General features: G+C 48.5%; 1 protein-coding gene across 2 annotated transcripts; it reads right to left on the reverse strand.

Moving 5' to 3' along the window:
• Positions 1–1,833: 1,833 nt before the first annotated feature.
• Positions 1,834–16,044, reverse strand: PLAGL2 (PLAG1 like zinc finger 2). 2 transcript variants are annotated; one of them, XM_061437231.1, is made up of 3 exons: positions 15,922–16,044; positions 10,341–10,713; positions 1,834–7,020 (listed from the first exon to the last, which is right to left on the reverse strand). In XM_061437231.1, exons 2-3 carry the CDS (start codon positions 10,598–10,600, stop codon positions 5,790–5,792), a joined length of 1,491 nt encoding a protein of 496 aa, XP_061293215.1. In that variant the 5' UTR covers positions 10,601–10,713; positions 15,922–16,044; the 3' UTR covers positions 1,834–5,789. The 2 variants fall into 2 exon arrangements, with proteins under 2 accessions (XP_061293215.1, XP_061293216.1); XM_061437232.1 differs by lacking the exon at positions 10,341–10,713.
• Between the last annotated feature and the right edge of the window lie 34 nt (positions 16,045–16,078).

A 16,078-nucleotide genomic window follows, 5' to 3' on the forward strand; every position in this document is an offset into this window, starting at 1 on the left:
GGAGTCGGGGGTGGGAAGAGAGTGATAGTGCAGGAGTGTAGCAAGCAAGAAACAGCTCTGAACAGGGACCCAGATCACAGACAGATAGAACCTTCCATCAGAGCCACCATGCCAAGCAGTAATTTTCCCACCTGAGTTGCTCAGTGCCCACTCTACTGTGGCCTTGGGGTAGCTTTGCAGAGGATAAATTACTCAGGCAAATGCAAAGGACTCTAGAGGTATTCTTCAGTCTCTGACCAGACTGAAACTTGCATAGTAGTTGGGCACATTGAGGTGCTCAAAATATTTGTGGTAAAAGGAAGAAACGAGGTTGAAGTGGAAGAATCAGGGACAAGGGAAATTTCAGATGCAGCCAACCAGGGAGCAAGTGGGTCTCTGCCTGGTTTCCCTCCAAGAGCTGGATCCTCATGGGCTGGTGGGCTGAACATTGCTTTATCTCCTCCTGGGCCTGGGGGCTAGCCCTTGTTCTGTTCCATTTTACAAATGTGAACTCTAGTCTGAAGTGTAGGGCCTGTGCCTGGAGAGTAAGAGCCTGGGTAGACCAACCCCTGCAACCCTAATCCTGCACATGCCTACAGTCTTGTTATCTCAGCTCCCCAACTTGTGGCCCATGGTGGTCAGTATACCTAATACTCCACCCCCTCACCTGAAAGTCTTTGCCACCTCCTCCGTAAAGCCTTCAGCTTCTTCCTATCCAATGGAAAAGATGGCTTTGAGCCGCCAGACCCACTCCCAGGAATGCAGCTCCTGGATGTCCTTGGGGCCCTAGCAGAGGTCTGACCCATTGTGGTGGAGTTACGCAAGTCAACAAGCCAAAGAGATGAAGGGCCAGCCCACTGCCTTTGAGCATAAAACACCTGTTAACACACATTAACATGGGATGTCCCGTAGTCTTGGGCTGGACTCTGGAGTGATTTGCACTGCTTTGCTATGGACACTGCTCCAGACCACAGAAAAGCAAGCTCAGTCTGAGCCTCGGATGAGAGGATCTCACTCAGTACAAGGGATGGGGCTCAGAACAGTGATGACCGCCTTTGCTGGACTGGCCAAGCAACAAAAGGTGAAGCCATGACTCCTTTCAAGAATCCGTCTGAACCAGATGGGTAGGCACAAGTGTGGGCAAGGTCAAGTCCTAGCTCTGTCACGACCAGCTGTGCACCTTGAGCCATGGATGACATTTTTTTCTTGGACAACCAGCATCCATTCCTCATTCTAACTGCACGCCAAAGTTCCACTCCTCCCCTTGGCTCAGTGTTGTCACCACTGGTCTACAGTGACTGGCTTGGGGATGGCACAGAACACCATCAAGGCCAATGAGACAGAAGATACTTACAGGGCTCCTGTGAATAAAAGGACTCCTCTCTCCTTAGAGGGCCTGGAAAGGGTCCCTTTCCATTCCTGGTCAGCATTGTGTGAGAATGACTGGAATCGTGGCAGCATGCTTTGATAAAGGGACAAGCCACATGGAAGGGCCTGAGGATGGTCACAACTGCACAAGATATGGCAGAAACAGGAATGCTAAAGCCTACCACGTCTGAGATGGTGAACCAATACTAACCTCAAGACTGCATTCCATCTGGCATTTGCAGTGGTATGAAATTTCATTGAGTCCATTTGATTTTTTGATTCTTGCATCCAAGATTATTAAGTAGCATGATGCCACTTACCTCAAAGATCTTTCATTTCAAAATGCAGAGTTTGTAGGTGCTAATGTGAAGGGTTCTCACTGTGCGCTCTATCACACCCACCATCCCCTTGGATGCTAATGATGTCTAGACTCCAGTTCTTCCTCAGGTTCTCTCCAACCCCCTCCCAATGAGACAGGTTCACAACTTCCAAACACATCATTCAGAAGTTTTTAATAAACAACTTCATTATAAAAACTTTTTTTTGAAAATGTCATTCTGTAAAACATTGAAAAATCTACTTTAACAAAGATAGGCCCTGTGCATTTTCTAATGGCACTTATATTTTACAATTAAAAACCTTGTTTTATATAAAGCCAAAAATATTCCAAGAGGTTATTCACTGTGTTTACAAAGTGCTAGAAGGTTTTGTCTTGTATTTTTCTCTCTTTAAATAATCTGGTATTACGAAAGAGTGGCTCCAAAGCCTTGACCACTGGGAGAGAGGGAGTGGGGTGTATGAGAAGTGGTGTTTCAGGAGTTCCAGTGCCAAATGGTGAGAGTTGGAGAGGTGCATTATGGGGAGAATCCACTAAGGAAGCAGGCGAACATCTGAAGAAACTGAACTAGAACATTTCTTTTCCAACCCCTCCACAGAGGCACTTGATTACCATGGTGGATCCTCCTCCTGTCAGAACCAGTACACCCCTTTCCCTCACCACAGACCCTACTTTCCAGTGGTGAGGTCACAGCCAGTTCCTTCCACAGCAGGTTCAGAGCTCCAGGAGAGGCCAGGGTGGGGTCCCAGAGGAATCTGGACTTTTCTGGCCAACACCTGCCTAAGGCAAAAGTTTCTTATTACATAAATATCCTTGTTAAAAAGCAAAATATTGATCCTGTACAATATAAACTGTTAAAAAAGTCGTGCTTAAAAACAGCTCCTAGATAAGAGGGGAGACGGAGCGGGGCTGGAGAAAACAGCTACCAAAAAGGAGGCGGCATAGGGACTTAAAGGGCTACTAGGGGAAAAGTTTAGGGGAGTAGAAATTCAACTTAAGACAATATCTACGAGCAAAAAAGGAATCACACCTGCTTCCCGGATTTCATAAACAAAATGCCAAAAAGGTAATGGGGAAAAAACTCATTGTTCCTCTCCCCTCTCCCAAGATGTGCAGATCCTCTGAGCTGACCCAGCTGGCATGCTACTACCCCCTGGCCCCCAGGACCGCACTCAACCCTGACTAGCTTCTGTGCAGAGGCGGAGGTGCCTGCCACTGTTCAGGGCAGCTCATCGCTGACAGAGGTTGGAGGCGGTGGGGAAGGGGACATCCCCCCCTTTCCTGGTCCCTGTTTGGTCTCTGCCAACATGCCATGGCTCCTGTCCTGGGCAGAAACCCCTAGGCTCTCATGGCCTCAGTAAGGGTACTGAAGTGGGTTTGGTACTGAGTAGGATAAAGCTGTTCTTATCCTTTGAACAAGAGGTCAAGGACTCTTTTTTTTTTTGGAAAGGGAGGTTTAAGAATTGCTGGCTATCTACAGTCCAAAAAAAAAAAAAAAGGTGCAGGCAGATGTTCCTCTGCACCAGCAAAGTTCACAGTGATAGGAAAATTCTTTGTGGGTGGGAAGAGCATTGAAGGAAGAATGGGAGGAACAGGACTGGAAGGAAGAGGAGGGAGGAGGGCCAAGGCCCCAAGTTACAAGATTTTAAAGTTGCTTTGCCTGTCCTATGAGTTTCCCAGCATCACTAATGGGGGAGAGAATTCAAGGAAGGGACAGGAAAGAGAAGGCAGAGAAGGGACTCCTCTAACAGTCCGAGACTTCATATTCCATAGCCAGAGGCCCCTTTACCTCTGTAAACAAAAGGTACGGAAAAGGTGGCAAGGAGGGGCGAGGGTTGCTGGGTCTAGTGATGAAGGTCAGAGACGACAAGGACAATGGCGGCACTGAGTCCCAACTGGGTCCTCACTTACCATCTCCTATATACGAGTCCCAATAACATGCATAGCATGCAGAAGGGGGCTGCGTACCAAGGTGGACGCTTTTAAAAGTAAACCTTAATTAGTCCCTGGGACTCACTGAAGCTAATTTTTAGAAGTAAATCACCTAGTCTGATTCTAATCTTGCCAGACATCTTTGTATCTGGTTTTGTCTTTTTTAAAAAAAAAAAGGTATCCCAAGCTAGCCTGCCTAAATGAAAACATGTTTATTCATTACACATTGCTTCCAATCAAGGCCAGGAAGCTACATTTAAGGCTTTCACCTCAAAGAAAGAGTACTGGCCTGCACTGAACAGAAGCGTGGGTCTTGTACCTGCTCATAAACCAAAGTGATTTCTAGACAGGAGGGGGACAGGGAGAACTGGGAAGAGGCTGAGGCAGTTCCTTGGTAGTCTGTCCTGAAACCCTAGTGAAGAAGCCAGAAGCCAGTATGAGGCACCTGCCGAGAGAAGTGCCCAGAAACTGCTGGCTGCCATCTGTAGGAGTTAACAGTAAAGAGGTAGAAGTGTGTTTCTGAATCAGAGTGGAAGTGTCTCAAGAGGGCCCCATACTGGTGGTCCCTGAGAGGCCTCCCTTCCACGAGCGGGAAGAGCGAAGACCATGCAGAACTGAGATGAAGCAGGGTGAGGTTCAGTTGGGCAAGAGCTGTGCTGTCTGCAGCAAGGGAGCCCCACAAGTCAAAAGAGAATTAATCGTTTATTGCAAGAAAACTTGCTGAGTACTGAGGGCAAAAGTGAGGGGCCACAAGAGGAAGGTGGAAGTTCTTTGATGGAGAGCGGAGAAGCCTATGCACAGTGGCCTGGAGTCCCAAGGGACTGCAAAGTGGAAGAGAGGAGGAACACTGGAGAAGAAAAAAGTCTGGTATGGGAGGCAATGATGTATACCTCGCATGATACGTCCCATACATGACGTATACCCCCGTACATGATACGATGATGATTAGCACTTAATTATCTGCCCAGTCCTAACTTTCTGAAAACTCTTCTTCCAACAATTCTACAACTTCCTGAAAACGGGACAGGTAGGAGAGACATATGAGGGGCTCACACCCTCTCCTTTGCTATCCACACCAGCCTAGAACCCAAATCCCTCCTTCTAAGACCAATAACAACTCATGATATTTAGGGTAGGGATTAAGGAATGGGGGGGGTGGGGAGTGGAAGTGGGCATGCCTTTCATTTCTTCCCCTCTCTCCAGTTCAAAAGGAGGATGAGGGGGTCATGATGTACTTGAAGAAAAACAGAATTGCAGACCTGTGAAAAAACTGCTCCAATCTTCTTGCCTGTCTCCTGTGGACTCTGCCAAGGAAGGCAAGAACAGACACAGTCATGGAAGATGGCAGAGACTGAAGCAGTCCAAAGTCAGTTTATTTCCCCACAGGGGAAAAATGTGACCTCAAATGAAGAGAAGTCGGGACCCGACTCCGCCTTGTAAACAGGGCTCCAGTTAACACCAGGTACCAAGTGGTTCTGGCTGGTGCCAGCTGGAATGGACTGGTGGGAATGGATTCACAGTGTGTAAACAATGTTCACTGCAATCATTCTAAGGCTAACAGCTCAGCAAGGGAGGTGAAATGGTGTGTCTGAAGCGACTGTGTAAACGGTACCGTTGCTGGAAAACACTGACTGAAAATGGAGGTGTTAGGACAGGAGGGATGGAGATAATGGGGAACAACAGGCAGAGGCCTTCCCTCCTGCCTATTGACTGGAAGCAGGCGATGGACCCTCTGCAGGAGGGCCTGACCAACTGCTGTGGGGTCTGCAGGCTGGGACCAGAAGACGGGCTTCTTGGGCTACTTCTCTCGAGGTCATCCGAAGTAAAACCCTCTGTGTCTTCAAGAGACCTCTCCCTTCTTCAAAGAGAAGGAGGTTCCGATGCTTTGGAGAGGGAGAAGGCTAGGTGTGGCTCCCGATTCAGATTTTTTAAAAAAAGTAAAAATACCTGAAGTCCTATTGTATTACATCTTTTCATGGGGTTGGGGCTCAAGATTCCTCCTGGAACTAATCCTGGAGCTTAAGCCCCCAAACCAAGTGCTCCATACAGATACTGGAATTGTTTCTTTTTGAACCCAGCTCTGAAAGCTCAGCTGCCTTCATGGGGGATGCAGATGGGAAAAGTACTGAGGCTCCCTGACAGAGCCAGGACTGAGTTGAGGGCCTCCTTACGGCTACTGGAATGCCTGGTGGAAACGAGGCAAGGTCGTGGTGCTCAGGCCAGAGGTAAAGACAGGTGGCAAGGAGTGCAATGGCCCAAAGTTCAGCGGTCCCCCAGCTCCTGGGGAATCCTGAGGCTGAGCTTGCAAAGTGGTGAGCAGGGGCTGAGCCTCAGCCTGAGAGTAGCCCATGACCAGGCCTCCTGTGGCCCCAGATGGGTTACATGGGGGCAGGTTGAGAGGAAGAAAGCCCAGCAAGTGGGAGAAGTCCACATTAGCAGCGCAGAGAGCCTCGGAGAGGTTGGCGGGGCTCTTGGTGAGCAGTGCTTCATCTAGGAGGGCCGCAGCTGCTGCCGGCTGAGGTGAGGTGGGCTGGGGTTCAGCGGATGAGAGAGACAGGCTTCCAGAAAGCTCCCCCAGAAAACTATCCACCTCCACTTTGGGCAATTTGTCGGGCAAGTATGAGGTAGATCCAAGCTGGTATTTTGGAGGAAGCTGAGCTGGGGAAGAGATAGGTGAGGATTCCAGAGGGTAGCTCATGCCCATGGGCAACGTGTTGTGCACCAGGGAGTGTGGCACGCCCGCACTGGGCATGGTAGGGATGTGGGCACCATACATGCCCATGGGCAACATGCCAGGGAAGGCCTTGGCCCCCATCACGTCCCGAGAGGCCATGCACAGCACGGGACTCAGCTCTTCCTTCACATTGACTGTGGAGCTGCAGCTGAGTAGGCCTAACATGTCCACTGGCTCTGTCTTGATCTTGAGCAGCTCTTGTGAGTGGCTCTTCTTGACATGACGTGTCAGGTGGTCTTTGCGGCCGAATCGCTGGGCACAGTACTGGCACAGGAAGTCCTTCCGGCCTGTGTGGACCACCAGGTGCCGCCGCACATCCTTACGAGTATAGAACCGCCGGTCACAGTGGTCACAGGGGTGCTTCTTCTCCTTGGCACCACCCGCTACCCGGCGTGAGTGGGCCTTCAGGTGCTCCAGCAGGGCCTGGGTACTCTCGAAGGTCTGCAGGCACACCTTGCAGCTGAGGTCACCGCTGCTGGCGGCATGCATGGCCAGGTGGCGCCGGTAGCCCAGCTTCGTATTGTAATTCTTACCGCACTCAGAACAGTGGAGGGCCTCCTTGTTGGGGTCATGGGTCTGCAGGTGGTTCCGCAGATGATCCTTGCGGTGAAACATCTTATCGCAGTACATGCACTGGTGGGGTTTCTGGGCTGAGTGGGTGGCCATGTGCCTGCAGACAGGGATGAAGGACAGAGGAGAAAGAAAGGAGATCATAAGGGCTGGCTAGACAACGGAGTTGTGCACGAACAGGCAACTAGACACAAAAACTGTGGTAGAGGCATGCGATGGAATGGAATGCCATGCCAACTACATTCTATCCTCTGCCACCTGCAAAACCACATATGCTGCTATTCTCTGCAGCATTGAATTCAGTAGCAAAATATCAGGAAGAATCTAAATGTCCATCAGTAGGGAACTGGCTAAATAAGTAATTAAGTCCATAAAAATGACTCAACTTTTTTTGGCTGTGCCGCTTATGGGATCTTAGTTCCCTGACCAGGGATGGAACCCAGCCCCACAGCAGTGAAAGCGTGAAGTCCTAACCACTGGACCGACAGGGAATTCCCACCTTAACTTTTAAATATAATGACAGCTTTATACATACAACAGGTAACAAACTCCTAGATAAAGTGGGAAAAAGCTATGAGACAGCATAGTGCCTATGGAATGGTACCACGCACTGGAAAAGAGAGAAAATTTATGCATGTTTGCTCATATGAGCTTAAAATATTTCTGAAAGGATACACAAGAAACTAACATTGGCTACCCATGGGGAGAAGAAAGGGCAGCTTTTCTGGGTGTGATGAAGAATTTTCATTGTATACCTTTTGAATTTTGAATTACATGAATGTATTTCCTTTGCAACAAAAAGTGTATTTATAAAAATTTAAATGACACAATAAAGGGAAAATGAAATATATCTAAACTTCCTGATCTGGAACAATCTCCCAAGAAACAGAGAGCCAAGTCAAAAAAGGAAGTTCAGTATGGTGTATGTAACACAATCCCCTGTGAAAATAAAAAAGGAAGGGAATACATGTTTGAATGTCTCAAGAGGGATACACAAATCACTGACCCCAATGCTTGCCTTTGAGGAGAACAGTGGCTTCAAGTGTGACAATTTTTCACTGCCTGTCCGTTTGTACCATTTAAATTGTTTGCCACATAAAGCATTTAAACGTTTCAAAAGATGTGTTTGTGATATGGGACCTCAGTGCCCCTTGGTTTACCTGCTTTCTGCTCCTATCTGGCTGGAAACCAGCTCTGAATCCAGAACTACAATCCAGAGCTCCATGGTATTCAGAATCAGCTCAGCAAGACTTTGAGGTCCCATCGTTTACAAGCCCTATGTGAGCTGTGTCATTAACCCTGTGTTTTACATAAGAAGCTGACGCACAGGACACCCCCACCCACCAGTAAGTGGCAGACAATTTTCTGGGTTTACAATGCACTTAAACCCAGACCTTCTCGAGACCTGGATTCACTTAGATATGCCACTGCTGTCTCTGCACAGGACCCAGTGATTCTTTCCACCTGGAAGGTATCAATCATACCCACTATCCTCATGTTCTTGTGAGTGCTCACACCTATAAAGGTTACTATTAATCTCCTGTGACATAAGTGGCATGGTAACATACAAGAGGAAGATGCTGAGCGATCCAGTCTATTTCCCTCATTTTGAAGGTGAGAAAACGAAGGCCCAATGAGGTTTAGTAAACTGCCTAAAACTCTACGGTGACTCCGGGTGGAGTCAAGGCTCCTGTCTCCTGGCCCAGGACCTTTCCTGGAGCCTCCCACTGACACTCAGACTGCCACTAGGAAAGTCTACATGGATACCCCCAACTGATAACCACCTAAGACACAGGAGCACACAGCTGAGGACACAGAACTGTCACGAGGGCAATCCTGGTCACATACAACTCTGTTACCTGTTTTAGTTCCTTCCTATCAACTGTTTTGCAGACAAGGAACTAGAGGCTTTCTGTGGTCATCTTGTTACGTATTTACTTGTGTGCTGTCTGTCCCTGCTATTAAGACAGTAAACTCGAGGAGGGTCAGCAACACCCCTCCCCACCCCTGCATCTGTCTGGCTCACTGATAGGAACTGTCTGTCCCTGTCACTGAAGACTGTGCCTGGTATGTGACAAGAGCTCAGTAACTGATGGTCGAGGGATGAATGGCTGTGCAGCAGGCAGTCTGCATCACTGGCAAAGGGCACACTCATGGTCCTCTGATGCAAAGGCAAGGATAAAATCAAAACTACTCCTGAGTAGGCCCTGCTCCCTTCAGAGCTGCTCTGTCATATCTGCTTTACACCAGGGCTTTCACATTCCATTTCACTTTAGATAGGGGTTCTTGAGCTTACAAGTTTCAGGAAATCTTCTAACCCAGAGGACTCTACAGTCATAAGTAATCATGTGAGCAATACGACCTTGGGTAAGTTAACTTCTCCACTCTGAGCCTGCACTTTACAATTTACAGATTGGACCAGAGGGTCTCCTTTTCTTTCTAAACTTCTAAGGCTGATGCCTAATTTGGGGCTAATATTCTCACCATTACCTGACACAGGTAGGGAAAGTAGCACAGGCATACCTTGGAGATATTGCAGGTTTGGTGCCAGCCCATTGCAACAAAGCAAAAGTCACAGTAATAGGAGTCACATGAATTTTTTGGTTTCCTAGTGTATATAAAAGTTATGTTTGTACTATACTGTGGCCTATTAAGTTTGCAATAGCATTATGTCTAAAAAAACATGTATATATTTAATTAAAAATACTTTACTAGGGACTTCCCTGGTGGTCCAGTGGTTAGGGCTTCGCCTTCCAATGCAGGGGGTGCAGACTTGATTGAGCTAGGAATCCGTGAGCCTCTCAGCCAAAAAACCAAACCATAAAAGAGCAGAGGCGATGTTGTAACAAATTCAATAAAGACTTTAAAAGTACAGTCCATATCACCTTTTTAAAAAATTATTTAAAAAAAGAAAAAAAAATACCTTATTGCTAAAAAGTGCTAGTCATCACCTGAGCCTTCAGCAAGCTGTAATCTTTTTGATGGTGGAGGGTTTGAAATATTGTGAGAATTATCAAAACGCTTCAGAGAGATATGAAGTGAGCAAACGCTGTTGGAAAGTTGGAAAACTGGGCCAACTTTCTTGACTGAAAGTTGCCACAAAACTTCAATTTGTAAAAAAAAAAAAAAAAAAAAAATGCAGTATCTGTGAAGTGCAATAAAATGAGGTAAGCCTGTATTGAAAAAAAAAAACAAAACTCAATCTAGTCTGTTCATAGCTATCTGATATTGTACCCATCAGAGTCTAGTGTTTGAATAAAAAATACCACCATTATTTTTCAGTGAGTGATCTCAAATGGGCTTATGGGACAAATTAACCTCTACTCTTCTGCCACAGATAAAGTTCCACACTCAGTGGAGTCTCTCTGGCTTTATCCCTGGGAACCTCAGGGCAGGAAGAGGTATGGGAGCGTCACCTACCTATACAGCTTGTACTTGGAGGCAAAAGCCTTGCCACAGTGCAGCTGAGGGCAGCTATACGGTCTCTGCTCTGGATGGGGGAGGCTGTGAGGCCTCAGCTTCTCCCCATTTGAGAAGGGTGTCCCCGAGATTTCACATTGGCACTTCACTTGATTCTCCGCCTCCCGGCCCCGAGGCCTGGGCACTAGTTTCCAGCCCACTTCCTCCTCCTGCTTTGCATCTTGAATCCAGGGGGGGACGCTGGTGAAAAATGTGGTCATGGCAAGGCTAATGGCGAAGGGCCATGTTATTGAGAAAGCCTCCCCATCAGCTCCACAGGGCTCTGTGCTCTGTCACAGCCTCCAACGCAGCCTTCAGAAAACAATCTCTTCACCTGAAACATCAGAACACCTGGTGTTAGGGAGCCCAATACCATGAAAACATGGGCTCTGGAGGCAGACAGAGCCCCAGTTCCATCCCAGCCCTTCCACTTTGAAGCCATGTGACTTTCAGCCAATTACTTACTTCCCTGAGCTGTTTCCTCATTTACAACATGGGCTTAATAATCTCCCACATCATAAGGACCTTGTGAGGGTTAAATGAGATAAAAATATAAAGCATTCAGCAGAAGGCTGAGCACCTAGTAAGTGCTACATGGTAACTATTATTACTAGTACCACCTAGGCTAATAGGAAATAGGATAATCAGAGGAAGTAAAAGCCCTAAACTCCCTTTCCCTTCCAACTTCGCTTTTACATCCTTTCCACTAAATTTAGACAGCAGCGCCTCCTCCTCCTCACTTTCTACAATTCTCCTCCTTGTGGAGGTGCTAAGGAGCAATAAAATGCCCAAAAGGCATCAGAAGAGAAAGCAGCCTTTACTTAGGAAATTTACACCCTGGAGGGTCAGCCTCTGTGCCAGATGTGTTTCTCAGCAGTGCATCAACATCAAGAGGTTCATCTGAAGAGGCAACAGCAGACTCAGCATTTCCACTAAACCAGTGCTGGTCCCATCCTGTCCTCCACCACTACTCTGGGTTTCTTGGTCTCAGGGCCCAAACCACACTTCTTTAGCAAAGCCCGTCCAATAACCAAGGTGTTGAGCGGCCCCTCCTACAGACCCTCACAGAACACATGCATGTCTCCATTGTGAACAGGTAACATACTTGCATTAGAACTCAGACTCCACCACCGAACTCAGATACTTTGAGAGCTCAGATCATATCTCGTTCATCTCCATACACCTAACATCTAGAAAAGGACTTTCAACTTTCTTTTAGATGAGTACATAAGTCACTGTATACAAGTGGATTCTTACAGGCTAACATGCTTAGGCAGTTCTAGTTTAAACTGAGTTCCAAAGGGGGAGCCAATATCTTGAAGTCTTTCTACTGGGTTGTGTGGGAGCAGGTGGGCATAGGTGACACAACTTCTTTACTGACATCAATTCAGAGTAAGAGAGAAAGGGCATTATTTCTCAAAGGGGGCACAGCAGACCCACATTCACACTCACAAGCTCATCACACAAACAGGTTACCAACCTCAATGTAACTTGCTACAACAGGGGAATTTCCTTTGAAGAGAGCTCATGCCAAAATTTGGTCATGAGGCTTTTCCATGTGAAGGGAGCAAAGCGGCTATGTGGGGATTGTCCACGAGAATCTGGGGAGGGCTCCAACTGCACAAACTAGCTGTGGGCCAAAGAATGCTTGCTCAGCTCATTAGCACCTGCTGCTTACAGTGACCATTCAACCAACAGGCTGGCCGTGAACGAGATGATGGGATCAGCGGGTTCATGCCCGAGAGAGCTTTGCTCATCATTAACATGAGCTATGTCCTGTTCAGGAACCATTCCTCTTATTGAAGAAACACTGCAATGTAATATGATAAACAATTTCCCCATCACGAGTGGAGATGTGCCTAGAAAGATCTGCACAAAGGTGGCTACATTTTGCATGACTCACGTGCTAACACTAAAAACTAGTCCCACTTGAGCCTTCGAATCATGGCATATTTGCCTACTTCACAATAAACCTCAAAGGCCTCTGATGTCTGGCTTTTATTGTTTAAGTCCTCCCTTCTTCCAAAGGGTGGAATTACCTGTTTATAATATCAGTGATTACTAGGCAGCTTGGAATTGGGTAGAGAGCGAGCATGAATTTGAAAATCTAGTTTGGAAGGAACTTCCCCCACCTTCAAAGTCAAATTCTGCCCCCCACCCCCGACGTGAAATCACGCACCTCCACCTCTGGAAAGCTGGGAATGGCAGCCAGAGGGAAGGAAGCAAGTCGCATCACTTGGCCGACGTGAGAGGGAAGCCTAGCCCTGGAAATTCCGCACAAACTCAGAAAGAGAACAGTACGTCCCCCACCTCCCACACATCCACCTCATCTGTTCTCCTGAACAAGCACAAACAAGACACAGCAGTGTAGTATGCTGCTACTGAAAGAGTGAGTAATGGGCTTCTAGGAAAGAGGCTGGTGGTGGCTCAGAAGAGCTCACGAGGTTGCATTGATAGAAGCAAAGAAGGCAGGCAGCAGCCATGTGCTTGCCCTGATCTGCACGTACTGGGGCTTTGGCTTTAGAGTTACCTTAGGAACTCTTTAGGAAATCTAGTTTTTCTCCCTCTGTCCTTTGTCTGCAAACTCCTCTCATCCAGGAAAATTCCTGGGCCTCTCCCACATTATCCGAAGGCCTATTTCTTTGGATTTCTTCTCCACAAAACTGTGAAAAAAAATCCTGCTTCTCTTTCAAAGCTGTTCTTCTGGTCTCACACTCTAACCTTAACAACTGTAGAAGCTGACAGAACCTGTTCCCATAAAACAAACACAATCAATCCCTCCCAGTTACTGGTATAACTTGGTATATTTTCATCCTAAGATTCCTTCTGGCGCCTGATATCAAGAGGGAGGTATTGTGGAAAGAACCTTGGACTTACTATCAGAAGAGCTGCCACTTACTGACTGTGAAACCACGGGTAGGTTAGTTTCTCTGAACCTCAGTTTCCTCAATTTCTAAAAGAGAGATTAGTTCTCCTTACCTACCAATATTCTCATGGAAGATTCAGTGAAACAACACTCTTGAAACATCTGACAGAATATGTGTGAATACAAACAATGCAGTCTCTGAAGTCTAAATCGTGTCTCCTTTTCGGCACAGGGCCTGAGTAGTACGTTTTTTTCCTCCCTTAATGTGACTTCTCAGGCCTCAGAGTGAGTTTCCTTCCCTTCCCAACACCTCCCCAGAATGCAGCCTTCCTCTTTTCCCCCACAATTAACCCTCAGCACATCCCCCGGAGCCAGTCCCCCTTTACGTTATCTTTCTCCAGCACCATATCCTGGGCCTGAGTTCCTTCAGTTTAGGAATCTCTATTACTAAGGCTCCCTAGTTATAAGTTTTCTAAGGCCTCTTGGAAGCCTTTAAAGGAGGCAGATTACTCCCTCATCCATCTGTCTTCTGCTGTGTGCCATGGTGTCTGCTGCCCTATGATGAAACTATAGTTTTTATGGTGTTACATCATCTCTATAGAAACTACGTTCTTTCTCCATTATTAGCCTGTTTCCTCATCTATAAAACTAAAAATACTTACCTCACAGGTTTGTTTTAAGGATTATTTTAGTCAGGTATGCAAAGGGCTCAGCATTCGGCTTGGCTTCCACTAAGTACCCAACAAAAGGCAGCGATTATCTTTGCTTTTGTATTGAGTTGCATGTTCCCACCTTCACCAGAGTTGAAATCTCCCAAATCTCCCCCCAAACTGTTAAGAAATAGCCCCCATGCAGCAAGGAAAGAGTTAATCTCTAAGTGTTCTTAACTAGAGACCCACAGAGGATTAACAGCTCCACTTCAGTGACTACCCTAAAATAGCTTTTATCCCTCCTGCCCAAGAGCTACTTGGGGATCTGAAGAACTCAATTCAACACCTGCCGAGGAGGAAACACACCCAGGAACTTTCCTTGGGGTGGACAGAATCTTCCCCTAAGCAGAACCCAAAATAGCAACTGGGAAATTATAAATAGAGATTTAAAAAAAACAAAAAACAAAAAACCAAGTCCTGACCTGGGCAAGGAAAGATATACTGACTGGCTGGAGAAGGGCGAGAAGGAAAGGGGGGAATGGGTATAGCTGCCTCGCAAGCCCCCCCTCCCCGCCACACACACACACACACACACACACACACACTCCCCAGTGGTGAGAGAATTAAATTACAGGGAGGCTGGAGAGTCTCAATGGCTTGCATCATTCCAAGAGACATCAAACAGGATTAACAGGGGTTGGATTTACTCCCGGGCTGCTAGTTCTATCAGTGTACATGGACCCTCTTTGGAGTCCTTTTGATTCGCGATTCCGTCTGATTCCCCATGACTCCCACTCCTAAGGAGGTCTTGAGCAAATGGCTGCAACTCACAACAGCCCTATTTTCACCAATAGGAAACCTGATTAGACCCCCACCCCAATCCGGTGGCCTCACCTTGGGGGGTTGGGTTAGAAACCCCAGCCTAGGCTCTTTCCGAGTCCCAGGCAGACAGGTGGGAAAACACACAAGCCAGGAGATAGGAACACTTATAGGTTAAAGTACCAACTCCCCACACCCAATATCCCCTTATCTTGCACCTTGCAGGTCCATTTTCCCCACCGAGACGGGGCCATAGCCTGGGACAGGATTTGCAGGGGACAGCTTGGCTCCTGAGCAGTTTCTAGACCACCACACTGCGTGGCGGGGAGGAGGGGTGTGAAACGCCCCGGGACTGGGAGGGCTGCGGGTGGACGGCTGCCAGACAAGGGACAGAAATTCAGGGAGAAGACTGGAGGAGGTCTCAGGAACGGGAGGGAGGGAGGGGCGAGTTATCTGAATCCCAAAGAGACCCCCACCACACCCACCGCAAAGAAAGAGAGACGGGCTGGGGATGGTGTACACCGGCTGGAGGGTTAAAGGGGCTAAGATAAAAGACGAATTCCCTGAATTTGAAGAGTCTCAAAATGGTACCGAGTGGAAGCTGTCTGGAGGCTGGGAGTAGGATCGCCGAGGAGAAAACTATGGGTAGAGCTCATCTGGGTTCCCCAGGATCAAATATTTGACGGAAGCCTCAAAAGGGGTTATGTGGTTCTGGGAAATAGAGGGGAAAGAGTGGACTATATGGAGCAGTAAAGGGGGTTATGTGGGTCCGGGTAGGCGTGTCTGAGGGGAGGGAGCAGGTGCAGCTTATCTGCGTCCCCCAGACCCGGGTCCCTGGTAAGGTCAGCTGCGCGTTATCTGGGTCTCCAGGGAGCCTGGGCCGGGGGTTGGGGGTGGGGGTGGGGGTGGGGGGGTCGGGAGTAGGGGACCTCCAGGGCTGAGTCTCTCGGTCTCGGTGGGGATTGGGCCAGAGGGTTTCTTCGAGTCCCCAAGACCCAGGTAACGGGTCCGAGGAGAGTTTTGGTCACCCCGGGGCCTATCTGGGCCGGGCTGGCGTAGAGGGGGCCTCGGGTCGGGGGTGTGGGCGACCGCGCTGACGGGCCCACGATGAGGGGCGCTGCCGCTCCGGGTGCCCGGCGCGCGGGCGCAGCGAGACGGCCTCCCGCCCCGCTCCCCGCTGTCCCCCGGGGTCATCGCTGGGACTCACCGCGCTCCGAGCCCCGCGCTGCGGGCCGGGCCGCGCTCGGGCTCCGCCAGGCCCGCTCAGGCCCCGGTAGTGGCGGCGGTCGGGCCATTGTGCGGTGCATTGTGGGAGCCGCGCGAGCGGGCGCTGGGGCCGTGGAGGGGGCGGTGCCGCGGGATCT

This window comes from Bos javanicus, chromosome 13 (genome assembly GCF_032452875.1).
Source record: "Bos javanicus breed banteng chromosome 13, ARS-OSU_banteng_1.0, whole genome shotgun sequence".
Taxonomy (NCBI): Eukaryota; Metazoa; Chordata; class Mammalia; order Artiodactyla; family Bovidae; genus Bos; species Bos javanicus.

What these genes read in the sequence shown, in the direction of transcription:
- PLAGL2 (XM_061437231.1), bottom strand. Translation starts at nt 10,600, where the DNA reads ATGACCACATTTTTCACCAGCGTCCCCCCCTGGATTCAAGATGCAAAG. An exon ending in TCCAAGTACAAGCTGTATAG is followed by an intron (nt 7,021 to 10,340) that starts GTAGGTGACGCT and finishes CCCTGTCTGCAG; the next exon opens with GCACATGGCCACCCACTCAG.